The following is a 21,827-nucleotide window of genomic DNA, read 5'->3' on the forward strand; positions in this document are numbered from 1 at the left end:
ATTGTTATTATTATTATTATTATTATTATTATTATTAAAGGTTCAAAAATTGATTATATTTTAATTTAAAACTTCATGTGCGTGAATTTTTTCAGTAAAAATAAAAAAAAAACCATTTTCGGAATATAGAAATAATTATTCCATGTTTTACAAGATTTACAATTATACGTACACCCTCTATAGTATATACATAATACCTATTAAACGAACCCACATGAAATTTCAATAATATTTATAAATTTAATTTAAATTTGAAAAACTCTTCCTTACGTGAAAATTCAACTTTTATAGACCCGGCTCTATAAATGTATGCCAAAACAGCACCCCTGGGGTGGTTAATGGTTAATCCCTCTTAGAGACAGCTTACTTTTCACAAATTATTACATTAAGTATTTTACGTCAATTTTTTTTGACACATAATAATATGTGTTATTACTTATTATTGCTTATTGCTCAAACCTGCCCTGAAGGCTAGTATACTACACACCACACACCCATCTACGACAAAATAAATTACAATACCATTCATAATAAAAATGGTAAAAAGATAATGCTAATTAAAATCAAAAAGAAAACAACAGCTAAAGGATAACACCACGAATAAAAATAGGTAATATTTTATTAATAACGGATAATCAGTGAACTATGTTTGGTTTTCTCTCTCTGACTCATGTGTGACATAGTAAACAATATCTGCAGAATTCATATTGTGTTGACTTTTGTACGATATTTATACATTTTTCTATGATATAATGAGTATTTTTAAATGTTAATATATTTTATAGTAGGTATTTATTTAACTTGCATACAAATATTGTAAAAAAACCAAACACAAATAACACACTGAACTTCATAAGTTTTTAAGTTTGATAATAGGTCAACTCACTTTAATATAAAAGTTAACATCACCAAACGTTCGAATCCTGAACGTATAATATGTAGAATGTGGTTCAGTAAGAGAAAACAACATAATATAGCGCGCTGACATTTTCTTAATCAATCTTATACATGTTTAATGAAAATTATAAATAGTAACGGATAACATCAATATGTTCTATGTACGACAGCTGTAGTAGTTTGGTTGCAGTCAGTTAGGTTTTAGTCATATTTACAAAAATTACAATCTTTCTAAAAATTGCACGTTATAAATGATGTTTTAAAAATTATTATGTTATGATATAAATGATTTTATTTTTAGTAAACACTTTGAAGCTGAAAAGAGTTTTTATTAGAGAACTATGCCCCTTTATCCAACCAACCTCCAAATTGTGCTTATCTACAAATATTGTTTAAATACCTATTAAGATAAATAACTATACTGTAGAAATAACATATTTTTCTAAAATTACGTGCCAAAAATCAGGTATTTTTTTTTCTTTTTATTGTGTGACATTAAATCATGAACACTATTATATAATATACCTAATATATATTATAAGAGATAAAGAAAATAATTTAAATTTAAATGTGTTTATCAAGAGATTTAATAAAAAAAAAAATGACATAATTAATTACTAATAAATTATTAATTTGCTTGATGTGATTCTTGTTGTATGCTTGATGCCAAATAATTTATATTTTCTTTATGACTTTTAATTTTTAATACAGTACATGCGGCTCCGCATTTTTGTCGGTTAGTCGCGGTTTCTTGGATCAGATTTGATAAGATTAATTTCCAAAAAGAGCGACTCGCATGAATATATTGAAGAAAAAATTGACAAAATGACCAATGTTACCTACTATAGTGGAATGATTTTCTGAAATGATATATAAGCATTCCACATGCTTTCGAAATCGTGTTTCCTGTCATTTCAACCAAACTGCATCACACTCAATGTCTTCCAATTGACGTATACTCAATGCTCATAAATACAATAGCCAATAGGTATGACATACATTATATTTTCAAAACTAAATATAATAATATGATATAAATTGTTTTCTGTTGACTGAGCATTTTTGAAAACTGTTCATAAAATTTCAAAATAAAATACTCTTAATCAAAATATAACAATTATAGAAATGTTTAGGTGTTCACAATTTATTTTGACACATAATTCATAAATTATACTATCAATTCCCCATCTATATTGCAAATATTCTATGTATAATGTATATACCTACTTAATAAGAGGTATGGTAAAAATATAGAAGTCAATATTATAATATAATAAGTGTAATGTTGTATATTATTATTTATTTGATAGAATAAATAAACTAGGTATGATAAATAATTTTGATTTTTGATCATAATTTGATGATAAATGTTTGTTTGAATTTACTTTGAACACATTTATCATAAAATTACTTTGACGTCAATACTTAAGAATACACAATCATAGACAATCAGACACAATCAGCTATGTTTTTAAAATACATAGAAAAAGTATAATAATTTACTCATAATTTACTACGAAGAAATGTATTATGAGACGTTGAATGTCAAACGTTTTATGGTCAAAATATTAACACTAAGTTTATAGTAATATGAATCGATAAACAAATTAGCAAATAAACATGCATTTGGTGTAAACGAGTATTATGTCATTTTTAACGTGTACCTATATTATTATGAACAATAAAATTATAATATTATACAAAATAAAAATATAATATTACTTATGTACCATGTGCGATGTACACTTTCCTACTACGTTTGTCATATTATATTAATTGCATAGTTAGTGCAGAAAATTACATTAATTTTGGGATATCTATTTTATAATAATATTATTGTTGAAAATTAAAGATAATTATATAGATTGCATAATATTATGCGTTTATCAGGCCACTAAACTATTGATGTGTTTAATATTATTTTTTTTATCAATTGGTTTATAATAATATGTATGATATTATATTTAGGTAAGTAGGTACACCATTAAAATCCACGAGCATCTAAAATTCTTATACATTAATTTATTTACGTTTAAATAACGACGTAACTGATATTTTAAAACTTTAAATATTGAGTAATTCTTAGTGCACTTATATCTATACTTATATGAATATGTCTTAATTTGTTGACACGTAATAACCATTTTCTAAAATATACGCACTTTGTTATGATAATATTCTGCCTAATTAAATAAGAAATGTCACGGAAATTAATGCTAATATTTCGTTAGTTTGCAAAACTTGCGTTTGTTTTTAATTGATAAAACCTGTGTATACGTCACATCTGTATCCATAGAGACGAAAACAGTTATTACGAGTGCTTGTCACGGCAGAAGAAAGTTACCCGAATACCACAGTCTTATAAGAACTCTATTTGTGTTTCGAATATTTTAAAAGTGACAACAAATTTTTTTATCTTGTTATTTGATCGACCTATAGTAAATTTATTATATTACACGCCAAAGTATGTCCATGAATTACACATGTAATCAAGTAAGTGATATTTTATCAAACAACGAATAATATTAAACGTAGGTGCCTATTATAGGTTATTTAAATAAATATATAAATAGTACCTATTAACACTATTATGATCAATATTGTTTTGGTAGTAATTAGTGGTTTTGGTAGGTAATGACATTTTAAATAGAAAATAATTACCGATTTACAAATTATAGACATTGTTCAGAAACATCATGTTTCACCGTACTCATGATTTTATTTTTCAAAATTACATAAATCGGATCGGAAAGTGATAAAAAATGAACTACAAAAGGTACATTTTACAAACATTAAAATCATTTATTAGATATTTTAATGTTACCTATATTTGCATAATGTATCGAGTAAAAATAATTATGAACCGTGATTAGTGAAACAAATAATAAATAATTAGTAAAGTAATAATTCAAAACCATCCTTTTTGATTCACATTTATTGTTTGCAGTGATAAATAAAAAAACAATTGAACTGCAGTTAAGCATTTAATCAATGTAAAATGGTACCTATACTTGATGCCTACTTTTTATTTTGTTAATATTATAGAAATCATATAACTTTCACTATTTTCTAATACTAAGCTGTTCAAACTGAAACTGTTCCACACAAAATTTTAAATGTAACTTTTTTTTAAATTCGAATATAATATACGATTTTTAACGAACTGATAATATGGTATCAATGCATCATTTTTCTTTTTGTAGGTTCTTAGTATGGAATATATTTTATTTACGTACGTAGGTACAAATGTATAGTACGGTAGGTAACAATATTTATTATAAAAATAAAAATAATAAAATATATACAATTTATATATTTATATTTTATAATTATTATATTATATTACTATATACCTAGTGGCTAGTATAGTGGCTAGCACACCATGTGTATATTATTATCTTTATTTTAAAACTAAAAAGTCTACGCCTCCCTTTCTTATCAATACCTATATAAACTTACACCACAAGCATTATTTACAGTGCTACTTACTAAATAGTAAATATCATATAAATATACCTATTATATATATTTTATGATGACAGTTTTAATTCAATTTTGTACCTGCGATACAATTTAAATTTTAAGTGTGCCGTTACTTTTATTCTTAATCGATATAATATCGCGTATATTCTATGTTAAAATATTCTATGTGTACAAGTTTCGATTGTAAAGTAAATATTGCATACATCATATTATATATCTAATATTGTACGTATAATTTACAGATGCGCTAATATGATATACCACGCTTACCCACCGCCTCCCGGCTCCCAATCGAAAAAAATATATTTCCATAGAAAAGCGTTATAATCTGTGTTGGATTTGTTTTCAAAACATCTAAAAAAAATATAAAAAACAATTTATATTCAATTCTGCCTCCTGTTTTATAATGTAAAGCGCGCTAGCAGTATAATAACTATCTTTATGGCTAAATGTGCTGCAGAGAGTTGTGTTTGTATATACACTGCAGATTCGAAGGGATAACATAATCCCTTCTGATCATTAATCAACCCCCTCGAACAACCCATCTACAATGACAAACTATACATATATTATAAAGAAGAATAATAATAATAATAATAATAAACAAGTATAAGCCGAAATGACCCATCGCCAACAGAGTTTTGCGCTGGTGCAGGTGTATTTCATATTTTTAGGGACCAGCTAGTCGATGAATATAAATAATAAGCAAAACAAAAGCGGAATAAATAACAAATAATAATAGATGTGTACTTAACGCTTTTTACGCGAAACATTATACTATTATAAAGCGCAATGATAACGATATAAGCACAGATGGTCTAAAAGTTAAAACCAATTATAATGTGACATAATATTATTATATTGTTATGGTTTCTTAAAAAATTACATAATATTATAGTTTTTAAATTTGTTAATAAAAAACCTTCGTTTTTTTATATATTGTATAATACATAAGTACGGTGAAATCAATCGAATCAAGCTTTCTTTTTTATAGTAAAAAGTTCTTGTTTCACCGCATGCAGAGTCGTTAAGACTTTTTCTGAATCAAAAGCTGTCACACAAAATTGTGGTTCGTTTGCTGATCTCACTTAAACGACATTTTCAATTTTCTAGCTCGGTATAGAAATTCTCTTTCACGAGAGCTTTGGCTGATATTTAGATAGCCAGATAGGTATACCTATACTCTTTTCGTGGAAAAATCACGGTATAGTGATGGTACCTATATTAGCTGGTAGGTATCTCGAAACCGACAAAAACGCTGAGTCACGGCCATTTTCACTGTGGTTTTAATATCGATAGGTATTATTATATAGCTGGTAATATACCAGCCTGGTATAGTTCGAATGAAATATCTTTGTATAATTATTTTCAAAATTTTCGTATTGTATATACGCCATAGAAAATATCTGAGCATATTATTATATACAAACCGAACAGAAAAGATTTTTAGTTTACATCGACGTGTCGCGGTATAGGTGCGTACGGCGACGTGACCGATGCGCGCGAAACGCCCAGTGAGGGGGGTGGTTTTTTTGTATGCCACGTGCACTGCGCCACTGCTCATATATATAACGACGTCAACAAACACGGGATTGCGGGATTATATCAATGGACAACTCCAAAGCCATCAATCAATTTCTCCGTTCTCCCTCGTACGTTATTTTTTTCCTCCGTCCTCGCTCTCGTACACCTCCTCTTTTCTCCGTATCTCTTCTTTCGCGTTGCGTCCTTTTATTTTATTATTATTGGTATGCATATGCCTAATAATATTAGGTATATAAGAATACGCGCGATAATTAGATTACAGTCGATCTTTATCAACTTATAACCGCAACAGAGATACGAGGTATACGCGTGTGAAGTTGCCACCCCTACTCTGTCTAATCGACTTCAAACTAGTACCAAGTTTTTGCTAACTATTCCCAACAATTTTCACCGAAAAACATTTTACGTCACACATTCTTCATACTGGCAGAAATACATTTTATTTAGGGTACCAATAATTCACCTTGCGCCACAACTTTTTCTGGTCTGCAACCAATCAAACACTAATACAGTAATACCTACACCAAGTTTTTGTAAATTACATTTTATGAATGTCCAATATATGAACTAATTGGTACAACATTATAATAAATGTAATATGAACCCGTGCACATTTTATAAGCTCTTAAACACTAAAAAATTAAGTTTCTAAATTAATTTATAGACAGTATACAGTCTAATTAATTTACAGACAATCACTCAAATCACTGCTTCATCAAGTTGAACACTTTCTTTCGTGTATATCATCATTTGTCAGCTTTGATCCTTATCAAAATTTAGTGGATGGAACAATAATTATTATTACATTTGAGATACTATTAATACAAATAAGAAAATAATTAATTAATATAATATGTTTGCGTTTGGATATAATACAGCAATATTGCATCTGCAATAATATAAAATATATTATATTTATTTATATTACTATACAATTCTGCGTTAAATTATTAGGTATTGTATTACCTTTATTGTTTTAGAGAACGATCTTAACATAAACACTCCGACAAACACCGTGTAAAAAACGCCAAGCATAAACAAACCATGCTGATCTAAAAGTTGTAATAAAATTTTACAGCTAAGTCTTTGAACTATAATGTTGTTCAATTAATGTTATTGCTAAAATGGCCTACTAATAATTAAACCTAGCTAGGTGACTTACGTTAAATATTTAAAAATACTATAGCATATAATGAGTACATAATACATATTATTATAGTCTTTACTACCATAGAAACAGCTAATGTGTTTCTACTTTCTAATCAAGTATTTTGAAGGCACCAAGCTAAGTTCAATATTATTAGCAAACTGTTTTAAGATAAATTATATGTACATATATATAGTTCAAAGACTTAGCTGGAAAATAATGTACACAACAACTGCACAACTTTTAGAGCTGGTTTTTTTTTTTTTATATACCCAGCGTATTGTTTGTTTGCGTTTGAATATACGGCAATATTGCATTTGCAATACTATGAATACAAAATGTACAATGCGGCGTTAAATTATTACGTATTGTATTTGTTGTTGAGGACGATATGAATATATTACAATACACTAATCTGTTGTTTACAAACAATTAGAACGGCCGTCCGTCATTGTCACAGACGATGCGGCACACACCACGCGCGCGCGGTTACTAGTCGCAATAATTACAATAATCCCGATGCATATGGGCCGATGTACAATATTATTATTATTTATTATTATTATTACGATTGTAGTACAATAATATTATAAGGACCGACCGGCAATGCAGTGCACGCGCATTAAACAAAAAACACAATATAATGTGAGGGACGCGGAGGCATGTGAAGTATATAATTTTTGGTATTTATTTATTTCAACTTACAATATGCTACGTCATACATATTATATAATATTTACATATTTCTATATTAAGTTGATACCTACTCCCTGTAAGCAAAGCTTGTGGCGGAAGTAGGAAGTATATGTAATATACCGGGCGATCCATTTAACGCAAGACGCTCATCATTATTTCAAAAACTAATGACGTTTTTGAAAACATTTATTTTACAACAAGGAAAAATATTTTTTTTTTACTGTTCATCATTATATATTTTAATTTTTTTAATTGTTTTAATGACGACAACCCTTAATTCTTTATTCCAGAGCGGAATATTTTTTTGAAATACATCGATGTTTGAACATCGAATATTGTACGAGTAATTTATGAATTATAACTTATAATTATATAAGTTATAAGTATTTAAAGTTTAGATTTTCCTTAACTGCAGGTGGCCGGTACACAATACTATGCAATATGTATTATTTAAAAAATATGTCATGTAATTAAATTTTTGCTTTTTATCACTTATTGTTTATAATGACAATTGGCTATAATTACTTAATTTATAAACGGTTCCTTGATTGTCATAATAGGTGATATCTTCTATAGTAATGAGCAACGCGTGAAAATCTCAGAATAAATTTAATAAATTTATGTGTATATATTTATATATTTTTACTTTACAGTGAACTTAGTAGCGCAGTAATAGCGATCAACTTTCAAAACAGCCCAACAAATATGTTAACAAGTTGTTGGACTACTTATTATAAGGAGACGGGAGAACAAAAGTAGATTTGATTAACGGGGGGGGGGGGGGTCCACCTAGTTGCATCCCGTAAAAAAGTTACTTACAACTTTTTTGTTGTGGCTTGAATCAGCTTAAACCAACGTCCATACAGTTAGGCTTTATATTCTACGATGAATAAAAATGATTTATTTCTTTTAGTTAGTTTTTGCTAGTTCAATGTTCAAGATCGATCAGAATAGTGATATATTAATTTTTATTTCAATGCGTGTATTTTTACTTTTAATTGTAAAGAACTTAAACCTATAACTTTAAATTATTAAAAGTTTAATATTAAGTTGAGTGATCTAATGATTTTATTTAATATACTAATGTAGGTGTAATAAAATTTACTATTAAAATACAACTAAAAAATATATTAACTACTTATAAAATATAATAATATATACCTACCTACCTATTTATTTTTTTAAATAATAATATCTATTTGTTGAAACATATAAAAATGTTTTTGTGAAACACAAGTATAGGTAGGTACAAATAGGTTGGTACTAACCAATACGTGTTTTTATGAATTTATATTTTGCATTAAATTTCTTCTATTTTTCTTGACGAAGGGGGGGGGTGGTAGTTTAGGTTTGTTAAGCCCATTTTCTTCATGGCACACCCCATACCAAATTCTGCACACGCCTTTGCGGGCTTGTGGCCAAATCGTCACATATTATGACGACACGATAATGAGCCTATATGGCATATCAGAATCCTAATGTCCACCAAATACAAAATCCGAATTACGCGAGCTTCAGATATACGATTGAAATGATTGAATGATTTTCACATTTTTAGAATTGGGCACTTTACAAACGGAGTACGTACTTGAATATAATATGCGAAAGATACTTATTTGAATGTAAGTATAATATATAGGAACGTTGTCGTTTTTTGGCTTTAAGCTTTTGACATTAATATATTTTTTTTAAAAAAACGTGTGTGCGTGTATGACAATATTACCACGGGACGTAAATACCTACAGTCATGAATGTATAGTAAAATATATTTAAATATGTTATATAATATTATTATTGTTATTATTGCGACAAAATAAATCCGATTTGACGACGGATCGGCTATAATATGAGAACGTAGGTAGTGATGTTTTGGATATTATTAATCGTGCATGTTCGTTAGAAAATTATAATGTTATCCTATATATGTCGTTTTATGTCCACGCACAGCGAAATAGTATAATATAATACACGTCGTACCTATGTTATACTGTTTCCAGTTCGACAAAGCGTATCAACCGACGAGATTGGGAAATTGGGAAGTTCCGAAATGGCATCTCAATCGTCCGAAGGGTCGTTCAACCGTTACGAAAGTCATTGCTAACGACAGGGGACATTTGCTTCCCGGGGTGCAAAAAACCGATCAGAAGCACTGGGCCGGACTCTACTTGGGCACGTATCAGTTGCCGAAACGCATCTCGAAAGAAATCGGTAATATATTATTATATTTATTAGGGCGCGGATTTCCCACGTAAATTCAGTGGCGAGCCGGGCTTAGGTGGTAGGTGTGCGCACACTTCATAGATTAATATAGATATAATAGTAAAAATCTATTTTAATTTTAATTCAATATCAGTTAAACTGTATTAATTCTATGATATAAAATTCAATTTTAAAAACATTTGATATTCATATGACAATTATTATACTCCTAAAATTTAGTCGATATATGCAATAAATACACATCAAGTAGTGTACATGTCAGCCAGAACACCGTAGGTCTGTGTTAATACGTTCGTTAAAACTAAAATAATATAATATAAAGATAGTATCTACCTACCTATAGCTCGGTAATTAATAATATTATTCTTGTATGTTTGAAATAAATGAAACAATGAATGTAAGATACCATTTTCTATTTATCACTAATTTATATTATTACGCCTATGTAGACTTAACTTATTGGTTCTTATATTATAATATTATATAGTAAAGAACCAGAATTTAGTTGAAATTTAGTTATAATTTAAGACAATTTAGTAAATCGCCCAACAAATTAATATTTTTATTAAATTTTAATATTATACAACAAGTAATATTAAAAGAAAATGTATAAAAAAAAGTGTATTTATATAAGTATCTAAATAAATTATATTGTACCTAAACTGTACTTTGCTCAAACGCCTCAAGCCAGTCAACGTTTCAGTATTTTTATTAACGGTTTGGCAATAAAATGTAATTTGTTGAAAGGTAGATAATATATATTCACTGTAATATTTGTGTATAACCGACTAGGCGTATTGCATTTATAAAATATTACATTATATTAAAATACAAAAATTCTACGTCATTCGTGAGCTTTTTAAGTATGTGTGTATTAATTTTTGGGTTTTTTTTTTCGTCAGCCCTTTTTCCGTGGTCTTTTTTACCGTCTATCAAAATAACGATAATAATTTATAATGTATTATGCGCTTACTCTGTATACACAGCTACAGAACTGTCCGGTCCGAAGTGTCAGACGTGGATGAAACGCTCATATCACCACCCGTTCATCGACCGTAGCCAACGAAACAAGACCGAGAAAGGCGAGAACAATAATAAACTGGAACTAATTAATGCAAATAAAGAACAACGACAACAACCTATAGCCAACGAAGAAGCCGACAGGGATTCGATTAAGTCCGTCAAGTCTGCGGTGAGTCATTGCCGAACGCCGTCGCGTCTTGTGAATCCTTGTGCGATAAATGAAAAACAATTGATTGATACCTCGATTGATACAGACAATAATTTATGACAATACAATAATCTATAATAATAAACGGAAATGTTTGTGTGTGTGTGTGTGTGTGTGTGTGTGGTTACACAGTGAAAGCGATCAACAACCAAGTCCATCGCACCAATGGTTCTGAAATTTCGTAGGTACGTAGGTAATGCTATGGGTACCTACCGTAGTACTAAGGATGTGCACCTCGAAGCCAGATGTTTGCATCTTAAAGAAGGATACACACATAGATTTGTTAGCTTGCGAACAACTTATATTGTTATGTTTGTATTATAGGGTTGCCATGGGTTACAGAAAATAAAACAGTTATCGTAACTGGATATAATTTTAGAGTTTAGACCTGTATTTTATGTTTAATCAAAATCACCCAAATTACTGTTTTCAAAATAAGCGTTTTAAACGGGGTTTAAAACAGAGTAAATTCACTGGAATTATTTGATTTGACACAGACAACTCAGTGCTGGATCAAAAACTACCTCTGAAAAAACTAATTTATAAAACATTATTTCTATTAATTTATTGTTGCCATTGGGTACAGAAATAGTTTTTAATTTCTATGATTGGACATAATTTTAGAACTGTATTTTATATTTGGTCAAAACAACCCATTATATTACTATATAATATGTTAAAAATCTGTGAAATTTACATTTAACGGAGTTTAAGAAGGGTTTACCGCGGTCATTTAATTTGTCACGGGCAACATCAGGAAGGAATAAGGATCAACTATGATAATAATAATATAATATGCAACTTTGATAAATAAAATTGCAATATTGTTTTAAAATTTTGTTTAGTTAAACTTTTACTTAAAAGTTATTTAACTCGTGAACAATAAATAAAAGAAATTTTGTTGTCTACCGGAACAACACGTAAGTCACCATTTATTGCATTTAATATAATATAATAATAGCTACAAAGTAAATATTTATTATCTACTATACATGTTCAGTTACGGTGAGTCGACATATAATACGCTATACTATATCGCATATAATTATTATAAAACATACTACAAAAAATAAATGTATCTATATTACCTATACGTAATATTAATTTGGTTCTAACTATAAAGCAATGTAAAAATTATTTTAAATAAAGATGTTATTAAGAATTTAAATGTAGTACCTACGCAAGTTTTTTACAATCTCACATTAAGTATTTAAATATTATTCTACGATAAGTAATAGAAGCTATAATAACTGCATAGCAGTAACAAAATCTATTCACTTTTAAACTAATTTTTTTAATATAAATATTAATTAATTCAAGTTATAAGTTTTAAAAAGAAACACAACATTTTCAAGAAGACAAATTCGTTAAGTACCTAGTGATACGAAATAACTCAAATAGTTACGTACCGAAAACTGACTCCGATACGGGTCGGTATGGTACACGCTGGTATGCCACATGGTATACATGTGTAACTTCTTGAACGCTCAATATTGAACCGATATACGAATCGATACACTCCAATTTCTTCATAGAAAATCTTTAATTTTTGTACCTAGGTAATCTTTGTAACAACAATAATGATTTTGAATTCTGATAAATTTTATCGTACATTTCAAATATATAAAATCAAAAAAACATTTTTATTTGTAAAACCGTAACCCATTTGATGCACGTGAAGGACTTATACCATACTCAAAATATATGCAAACAATTATTTTTACAGTGTATCTAACAAGATTCCGAGTCCGTGAAGATAATTAATATTCGAAATGTTTTTTACTTCATAGTTTATACTACCTAGCTAGTAGCTACAGTCTATATAAGTACCACTGTATGTCTGTATGTGATAATAAAAAATTATCTTCAAATATCAATTCACGATGCAATGCTTAAATTATTTTTTTCTATACGACTAAGATAATAAAATATGGAACCCAGTGTTATAAATAAAAAAGCTATATCTAATAATAATAGCTGTAACTACTACTATCAGTATTATATTGTGAACTATGATTTATGATCATTGATCATTCTTAAACTTAACATAATAATTCGTATTAAATACAGACTACGTAGTCATACATCAGTATTCAGTTGAAACATTTCAAACTTTTTTCATCGACTTTCATAACACATTTCATAACAGCATAGAAACTGATGTGTATTCATTATTAAAGTATATAAATATATCATTATACCTGATTTAATGATTACGATATTAGTAACCATGACTACAAACTATAAGAACGCCCGTACTGACAGATTTCATGAGAATAGACTTTTAATAGACTTTTGTACAATTTTATGAAGAAACGTAAAAACCAATAATTTTGTATTTAAGAAAAACGAAATAATAAAACTTCAATTTAGCCTTCGTAATTTAAATTTCCTAAAATATTTTTTATTTTCTATTAATATAATAAAATTGTCGTATTATATTATTGTGAAATAATAAAATCCATTTAAAAAACTAATAAATTTGGTATCGCAGGACTAAAAAATTATTAAAATAATTATTCCCAAATTCATTCAAAAAAATTTCAAAATAACGTCGGCTACGCAACCAGAGAGGGCTAAGTGTGCTTCTGCAGAGTATAGGTCTCCCTAAATTTTAAGAAAATTTGAAAATTGCTTTCGGTGTTCTGTAAAAATATTACGGAATACATAACCGTTAAAAATGCACGTGGCCCGGAGCAAGAAGAAGGAATAAGGTTCCATGGCAAGAGGAAAGGTGCAGGAGTAGGGGCAGATGCTTAAGGTTATCTCTGCCAGATCATCAAAAAACATCAGAATAATGTTTCAATTTTTGGAATTGGTAAATGTTTTATAAAATAAAGTAAACAAGTAAGTTTGCATAATCCTCAAATTATAGTATTGCAAAATACATTTTTTGTAAGCCTCTACTAATGATTAGATATTTGAAAGATTATCATAAAAAAAAAATACGCATTCTAATCGAGATTGGGTTAAATCATGCGTTTCAACATAATGAAGTCAACAACCAAATTTTCTTTAATTTGGTCGATTTTCTGTTAATTTTTCATGTATATTTTTCTTTGCTGTTTTAAAAAATATGATCAAAAAAATGATTTTGAACATTTCAAAAACTTAATTGCGTAAAAATTTAACATTTTTGAATTTTAATCTTGTTTCAATCATTTAAGATATACTAACTACTCTGAAAAAAATTTCGTTTAATTATATTGATTTGCCACATAGATACCATCTAACCTTGACTTTTGGCCTCTTATATACCTATTGCCCTGCTATATTCTAAATATAATTGTGACTTAAAACTTATATGAGTAACTATTATACTATTAAAGTATTATACTTATTCGTGCGTATAACTTGCCTACCTATTATACATGATAATTAATAATATAGGTAAAATAACATCATACTATTAACTAAAAAAAATATATTTTTTTAAATACTTGTGTATTCAATATTGTTTTAAAACATTTTGGACCCCCCCCCTCTCCCCACGACAAAATCCTAGATCCGCCACTGTGTCTACCCTGCACCTATCTTATTTCCTTCTTCTTACTTAATTTTCATGGCCGCTCTTCGCTTACTCTTTCTATCTCTCTCTCACGCGACGATTGGGTACAAATAAGTAAATTCAAAATGTTGCTCAGTATGGGTGTTAAAGTAATAATATTATTATGACATATTGATTCGATTTCAGGTATCAGACATGCCGGCGCCAAACGTTTCCAGGATCGAGACGGTCAGGAATTGCGCATCGGCGGACGGCCGCGGACCTTTGAACTCCACTGCAGACGACGACGACTGCGACAGCGGTAGCGCTCATAGGACAAGACAACGCGGAGCAGTCGACGGCGGCGGCGCGAAAACACCGTCCAGCCCCGCGCTGAGCCGCATAAGCGCAAGCTGTGGCCAACTGCAGGTCGCGGGCGCGGAAGACGACGACGGCGCGCGGCCGCAGGTGGCCAGTAACGAGCTACCGACGGGACGCCGGTACGGGGACGCACAGAGACACCACGGTCTGCCGGACGCCATCGAGGACGCTGTGTACCGGTCGCTGCAGACGAAGCGGCATAAACACCCGGGACTGGGACTGAACGGCTGCTGGCCCAAGTGTTCAGCGGTGGCCTACAAGTCGTTCAACGACCCAGGCCCGACGCAGTGCAGCAAGCTCCGGGTGTACAGGCCGAAGACGTCGTCGTCGTCGCCGCCTCCGTCGTCAGCAGACGACGGTAACGGTGAGAAAAAAGACCCAGCCCGGAGGCGTAACAAAAATCCGTCACGACCCAAAACGTGCGGACCCGTTATGACGGCTCAACAATTAACCGACATCAAGCTGGCTCTGTGCTGGGACCTGGATGCGCCGTTCGACCGGAACCGGCCACCAAGGCCGCCCGACGAGCCAGCTGTGTTCCACAAGGTTCGGCAGCAACTGCAAACCCAACAGCAAATGCAGCAGCCGTGCGCTGGGGGCCCTGCGGTGATCAAACCACAAAACTCGTCAGCCGTCATGGGCTTTGTGCGAACGGCCGGAAACTGTAACGTTGACGGTGACGGTGACAGCGAATTGGTGCCGGAAGCCCGACGAACTCAGACCCGCGAGTGTCTGATGAAAAATCGCAATCTGTCGGCCGTCATGGAACTGATACCGAACAAAGAACGTGAGGACGGTCGTAGACTCACAGCAGGAGCGACGACGACGGCGGACGGCGTTGTCACCGCAGCCGCTGACCGAACTGCTCTCTCGAACAAATCGTCATCGTCGTCGTCCGCATGTCGTGGCAAAAACGGTTCGGACGTCAACGGCCGGAACGACGACGCCTGCAAATCAGAAGAACACGACCACGTCCACGACCACGACTACGCCGATCACAATGACGACGATAACGACCAACACCACAAGTCAAACAAGCCTGGTGGGGTGCAGTGTTCCACCGACGGTTCGCCATCCGACCGGCGCTGTCATAGGCCGACACAACACTGCAACAGCTCCTCCGCGGAAAAGGAACCGAAACCCAAGCGGCACGGCCGACACTCCTACCGGCCTTGTCTGGCTTGCGACGACCCGAACGTGGCCGCGGCCTCCAACTTCAAGAGGGAAGACGAGTGCGAGCACTACAAGATGGCGTTCAAGGCGGGCGTGCCAGTCAGTACACCGGTCAGGCTGCGGACGGCCGCGGCCGGAAAACCGGCCAAGCACCTCAAAGTGCCCAAACCGAAGACTACCAACTCGGACAAGAAGAAGTACGTTATCGGCACGCTGCTGCCGCCGTTCTCCATGTGGCCCGGCACCACGGCCCGCGATTACCCCGAACACTGGAGGCTGACGTCCGTGTACAGGCAAGCGTTCAAGCCGCTTGAGCTGCGCAAACAGCCTCTGCTCCAGACCATTTATCTGTGAAGACGGCGACGGCAGGGCGGTGAATGACGGTGATCGTTGTGGATGGGGGATGAGGGACAGTAAGTATATATCTAAATAATGTAAGCAGTAAGACTCTTATAGGTGGAAATGGGGGGGGGGGCTTGAGGGACCTTAGTGCCCCTTAAATAAATTAATTTGAGACCAAAGTACCCTCAAAAATAAAACAAATAATACCTATTTTACACGAAGTCTAGATTTAAATTTACATTAGGTTATTATTTTAGATTCCGAGTGAAGGGAGTTTTCTATTGGTTTAACAATGATATTCATTATTTATTTATTCTTTATTTTTCTGTGTAGGTAAACGTTTTTGGGTGAATATCTTTTTTGGGGCCAAAAAATGCCTACCTCTCTTTAGATCGAGAAAATTTCCTCATAGATTCGTACTTAAGATAGGTAATTTATCAAAAATTGGGAAAAATCATCAAAAATTTGATTTTTTTATTTATTGATTGATTTATTTAGAACTGTTATCTTAGATAATTAAGCTCTACTGTTAAAATTTGACTAAAATCGGTAAATTTCTCCAATCATGAAATTTATTTTGAATATTTATTCGTAATTCTAAAAATAATAGTTTAGAGACTATTAAAATGTTAAGTAAAATACTATAACGGTAAGATAGACGGGCCGGGCTTAAGGCATGGTATAAACTGCTTAACCCGTACCCCCCCCCCCCCTCCGCCCTCTCAATATTTACAGGATCTCCGCCTATACTTACTGAGTAAGTATATCTAATACATAAATATAATATATAAAAGTGATTGTGCGTTTGTAAGTCATAATAATCAGATCATTGTCTTTGTCTATAGTAAAATATTTGTATCTTTTTTTGATAATTTTGTTTTTAACAATGTACAAGTTTTTAGTAATACGGTTTGGAGTTGGCCCCTAGCCTCCCCCACTTGGACGTGTCCTTGACCTATACTGTATACTTAATACTTAGACGTTATAGAGATAACAATTGTTCAGAGGTGCATACGAACTTCCAAAATTCCTAGCCACGAAACAGTTTTATTTCTTCCTGAAAAATTGGGAATACTGCAGAGATTCAACACGATGGTTATTAGTATAAGTTCCGGAACATTTGAAATGTACTCGTATACCTACGTATTTCCTCTGCCCATTCGGCTTTCTACAAATATTTAGTACCTACCTATATACGTATACAATTAGATTGAATTAATTTGCTGCCATCAATCAGAATTTGTTTGATAATTTCGATTCGCTTGTAAATCGATCTATCGTGCCGAGAGAGTAGTAAAACGGATTTTATTAGCCCCCTCCCTCTTCCACGTAGTAATTATTTTTTTGGCTTTTACAAACATTTGCTTTCACATACTTTTTAGTATACGCAATCGGTGTGAATTTGTTTGTCCTCGCTCAGGATTTATGTGATATCTGGGGTTTGCCAAAATATCGTTTTTCCTTGTTTGGGGTTGGAGAAACGCATTTCCTCAGTCCCTCACATCGTAAATGACAGACTTTTTGTGAATATTTTAATGCGTCTAAATATTTGCTTATACATGTATGGACACCTTTTGTCTGCTGCTACGCCCATGTTACTGTATCACTGATGACTGAAATTTATTACTATAATAGAATTACTGTAATAGAATAATAAATATTTTTATGAATATATTTCAACCATGGCTATAAAATACAAAAATTTCATTTTTACGTTATGGTATTTTTAAATGATAACAATATAAAATGTATGTTACAGATTCATACGCATAAAATGCCTTAAACCCAACAACAGTGAAGTTTCACTTACCACACCCGTACTCATGACACACACACACGTCATATTATATTGTTTTAATTTGAGAGACGAAAAAACGACAAAAAAATATAAACACTTCTGCTCAGACAAACGTAATATACAGCATAAAACATTTAACATACAACCTGTATAATATAAGCAATACACCTAATAGGTAGGTCAAAGGGCTGCCAACAAACCAATTCCCAACAAACGCATAGGTACCTATGCTTACTTTTTTCAAGGGATTTTACATGATATTCAAAACATCTATTACCTACCCAAGTAAGCATTAAGCAAGTACAATTTTTATCCGTGATCCACTAATAAAACTATAAATATTAGTATTTTACCCATCTCTACGATAAATTACCATTATGGGTAATACTACTCTGCAACTTGTAAGTAAAAGTCAAATACATTTTTATCGTTTTACGAATTCCGTGCGGTTAAAATTAAAGTGGAAAAATATTCTCAAAAATCATTAACGGTCGCCATAACAGCGGTGGATAAATACCTCCAACGATCATTAAAACCTGTATGGCTGACGTAGGCTTTTAACGTAGTACGTACTATGTATTATTAAGTCAATGCGAAGACGATAATAAGCCTCTTATGCCCCCACTATAACTATTCCGCAAAAAATCCTTAACATGCCTATATAAGGACGTAGGTAGGTAACAGGGGTGCACAGTGATAAAAGAGTCGCAAGCTTCACAGTATAATGAAAAATATGTAAGAGCCAAGAGCAGGAAAAACTATAACAATATATATATAATATATAATTATGACAATATTGTAGGTATACATGGTACCTATATACAATATTCATGTCAATAACAATAAACAATTATATTTTATGTATATTTTGCACAATTCTTAAGACTGCATTATTTCATATCAAAATATATGCTATACTTACATAACAATAATAATAATATTGTAAAATTTATATTTCAAGAATAAACGTCACGACATATTTTGTGAGCGCACTGCAATACCACTTAGCTTTTATATACCTGTGCGACGTGCGTCATAATAATATTATTATTATTATATTCAGAACACGTGCGCGAAATGGCAACACAGACTGTACCTAATCGGCCTGTGTTGTACTATAGGTAATAATTTGCTATTTGTGCGCATCATAACAATATAATTTAATGTAGGTACCATTATATACGACGATGACAGGTATCCATTATGAAGTTATAAATACTAATAATAAATAATTATTATACATTATTGTCATTCGCGGTGGTACCATCCGGTACCAATAATTATTGAATTGAGCGCGTTATTCGCGCAAAAAATAGTTAAGAAATAGTATACCAAACACTATAATGTTGCCCAATCCTCGCTTAACATAACATTATAATATAATGTGGTGTATATATGTATATGAGGTATATTATATTTCGTAGCAAGTATATATATATCAGTATACAATAACATTTAATTGTATCCATCCAATTACACCATGATCGAATACTGTAAACGTAATCGGTACACATTATATTACAATAGGTTTAGGTAGGTAAATTTTGAATGATGTTACCTATATGTAACGGTAGAATATATAAAACACACGCACAATCGCTTTTATAGAACGAATATGTTTATTTATAGGTATTATGTTGTATTGTTATTACTTATTAATAATATACCTACCCAACTTATTATTATTATAGTACTATTTATAACCAATTTATATATTGTAATATATTATTATTATTATTATTATTTTTTACTTGTTTAACCAACAGAGGAGACTCTGTTTGAACAATACTACTCTTACTATTATTGTCTATTTACCTAATATTAATACTATATATATGATAATAAATTATGACTATTATATAGTATTATATTATTATAGATAGATAAGAATATAAGGCTTTAAATGGTAGGTACACATTATAACCTCATATAATAATAGTACCAGCTACAGCTGTGCGATATATTGAAAAATATTACGATCCGGGAGAATTCAATATTATATTATAATTATTGCATGCACGATACTATTTTTTCTCCATTTTTTTTTTTTAAACAACCCTTTGACTTGTATTATACACATATAGGCGGTGGCGTGCCCAGGAATTTTCAATGGGGGAGGGGTGATGTCATAAGTAATAATACATTTAAATAAATTATGGTGGTATACCAAAGACACAAATAAAAGGCTTTAGCGTATAGATACTCAGTCCTGCGAGAAAACATGCACATCCTCCTGCGACTGTGAGGTCGAAACCGGTTCCTCTAAAGCCTATAAGGCAGGATGTCGCGTGGGGATGCACACTGCACAGAACGGCAGAAGAACTGATTTTCGGTGTTCTCTCTCTGGATAGAGTATAATATGCGACGTAGGTAGGTAGTCTGTTAAAAATACCGGGAGGGATCATGGAGAGTCGAGAGTTGGTTTAAATCTCCCAAACCACCCCAACTATATAGATATACCATATACGCCACCGTCTGTGTACCTATATATTAGGTTACGTTACTACAGTACTTACATCATAATTATTTAGAGTTATTATAATGTATAAGGGTGTGTATGTATGTATGTATGTATGGTAAGTACTTACACGATATTTTATGTTCGTTTATGACTTTTGTGTGTATGACACTGTATACCTAGCTATAAAAAATACGTATACAATATAAACACATATAAAACATTTATACGTAATTAAAATTAATATAATGTTGTTCGTATTGTTATATTATTTAATTATACCTATTATATAATATTTTATTATTCAAAACGTCTCTTTGGATGTTATATTATAAATAAACCGTACAATTGTTCAATTATTATACCTCGTATTAATATTGTCCCATTCCAGTATTCCACTATCATTCGTGTGTGATGTATCGATGTCAGTACCTATGTTAATAACCCTGAACAATATACAGATTTGCCGGTGGTGGCGTGGTGCACTAAAACAGCGCCGATTTTCAAAGTTCAATAATAAAATTAAAAATTGTGGGAAAGTTGGTGTCGCTCTGCTGTGCAGTATGTTACAATTTACAAGTGGGTAACTGTAATGGATGGTGTTAAATTTTAATTCAATAATATAATATCATTGAATAAGAAAAACGGTTCTGAGCGAAGACGGTCAGTCAGCCTACATGTTATTATTATTTAATAAGTATTTTGTTGATATTATTGTGAATAAAGTAATTTATATAATTATATATGACTTCACGTTAAGTGAAACATTGTTTTAAATGTCCAATCCTTTTTTATAAAAGCTGAACATTTTATACATTTTTAACTATAAAATCATTTTTAGATTCTGAGCGCAACAATGAACGTACCTATTGATTTTAATATGATGTTTTTGAAAAAAATCGATTTTGGTTTTTGATATAACTCTAAAACAAATAACCATATATAGGTAGATCATCTGATCATGACATT

General features: G+C 31.7%; 1 protein-coding gene across 4 annotated transcripts; it reads left to right on the forward strand.

Annotated features, from left to right (window-relative positions):
* The first annotated feature begins 2,957 nt into the window (after positions 1 to 2,957).
* On the forward strand, positions 2,958 to 19,332 carry LOC100572662. Of its 4 annotated transcripts, none has more exons than XM_003246369.4 (4): positions 2,958 to 3,390; positions 9,766 to 9,976; positions 10,975 to 11,180; positions 14,914 to 19,332. In XM_003246369.4, exons 1-4 carry the CDS (start codon positions 3,364 to 3,366, stop codon positions 16,612 to 16,614), a joined length of 2,145 nt encoding a protein of 714 aa, XP_003246417.2. In that variant the 5' UTR covers positions 2,958 to 3,363; the 3' UTR covers positions 16,615 to 19,332. The 4 variants fall into 4 exon arrangements, with proteins under 4 accessions (XP_003246417.2, XP_029344192.1, XP_029344191.1 ...); XM_029488332.1 differs by lacking the exon at positions 2,958 to 3,390 and adding an exon at positions 7,360 to 7,755; XM_029488331.1 differs by lacking the exon at positions 2,958 to 3,390 and adding an exon at positions 7,362 to 7,741.
* Positions 19,333 to 21,827: the final 2,495 nt, after the last annotated feature.

This window comes from Acyrthosiphon pisum, chromosome A1 (assembly GCF_005508785.2).
Source record: "Acyrthosiphon pisum isolate AL4f chromosome A1, pea_aphid_22Mar2018_4r6ur, whole genome shotgun sequence".
Classification (NCBI taxonomy): domain Eukaryota; kingdom Metazoa; phylum Arthropoda; class Insecta; order Hemiptera; family Aphididae; genus Acyrthosiphon; species Acyrthosiphon pisum.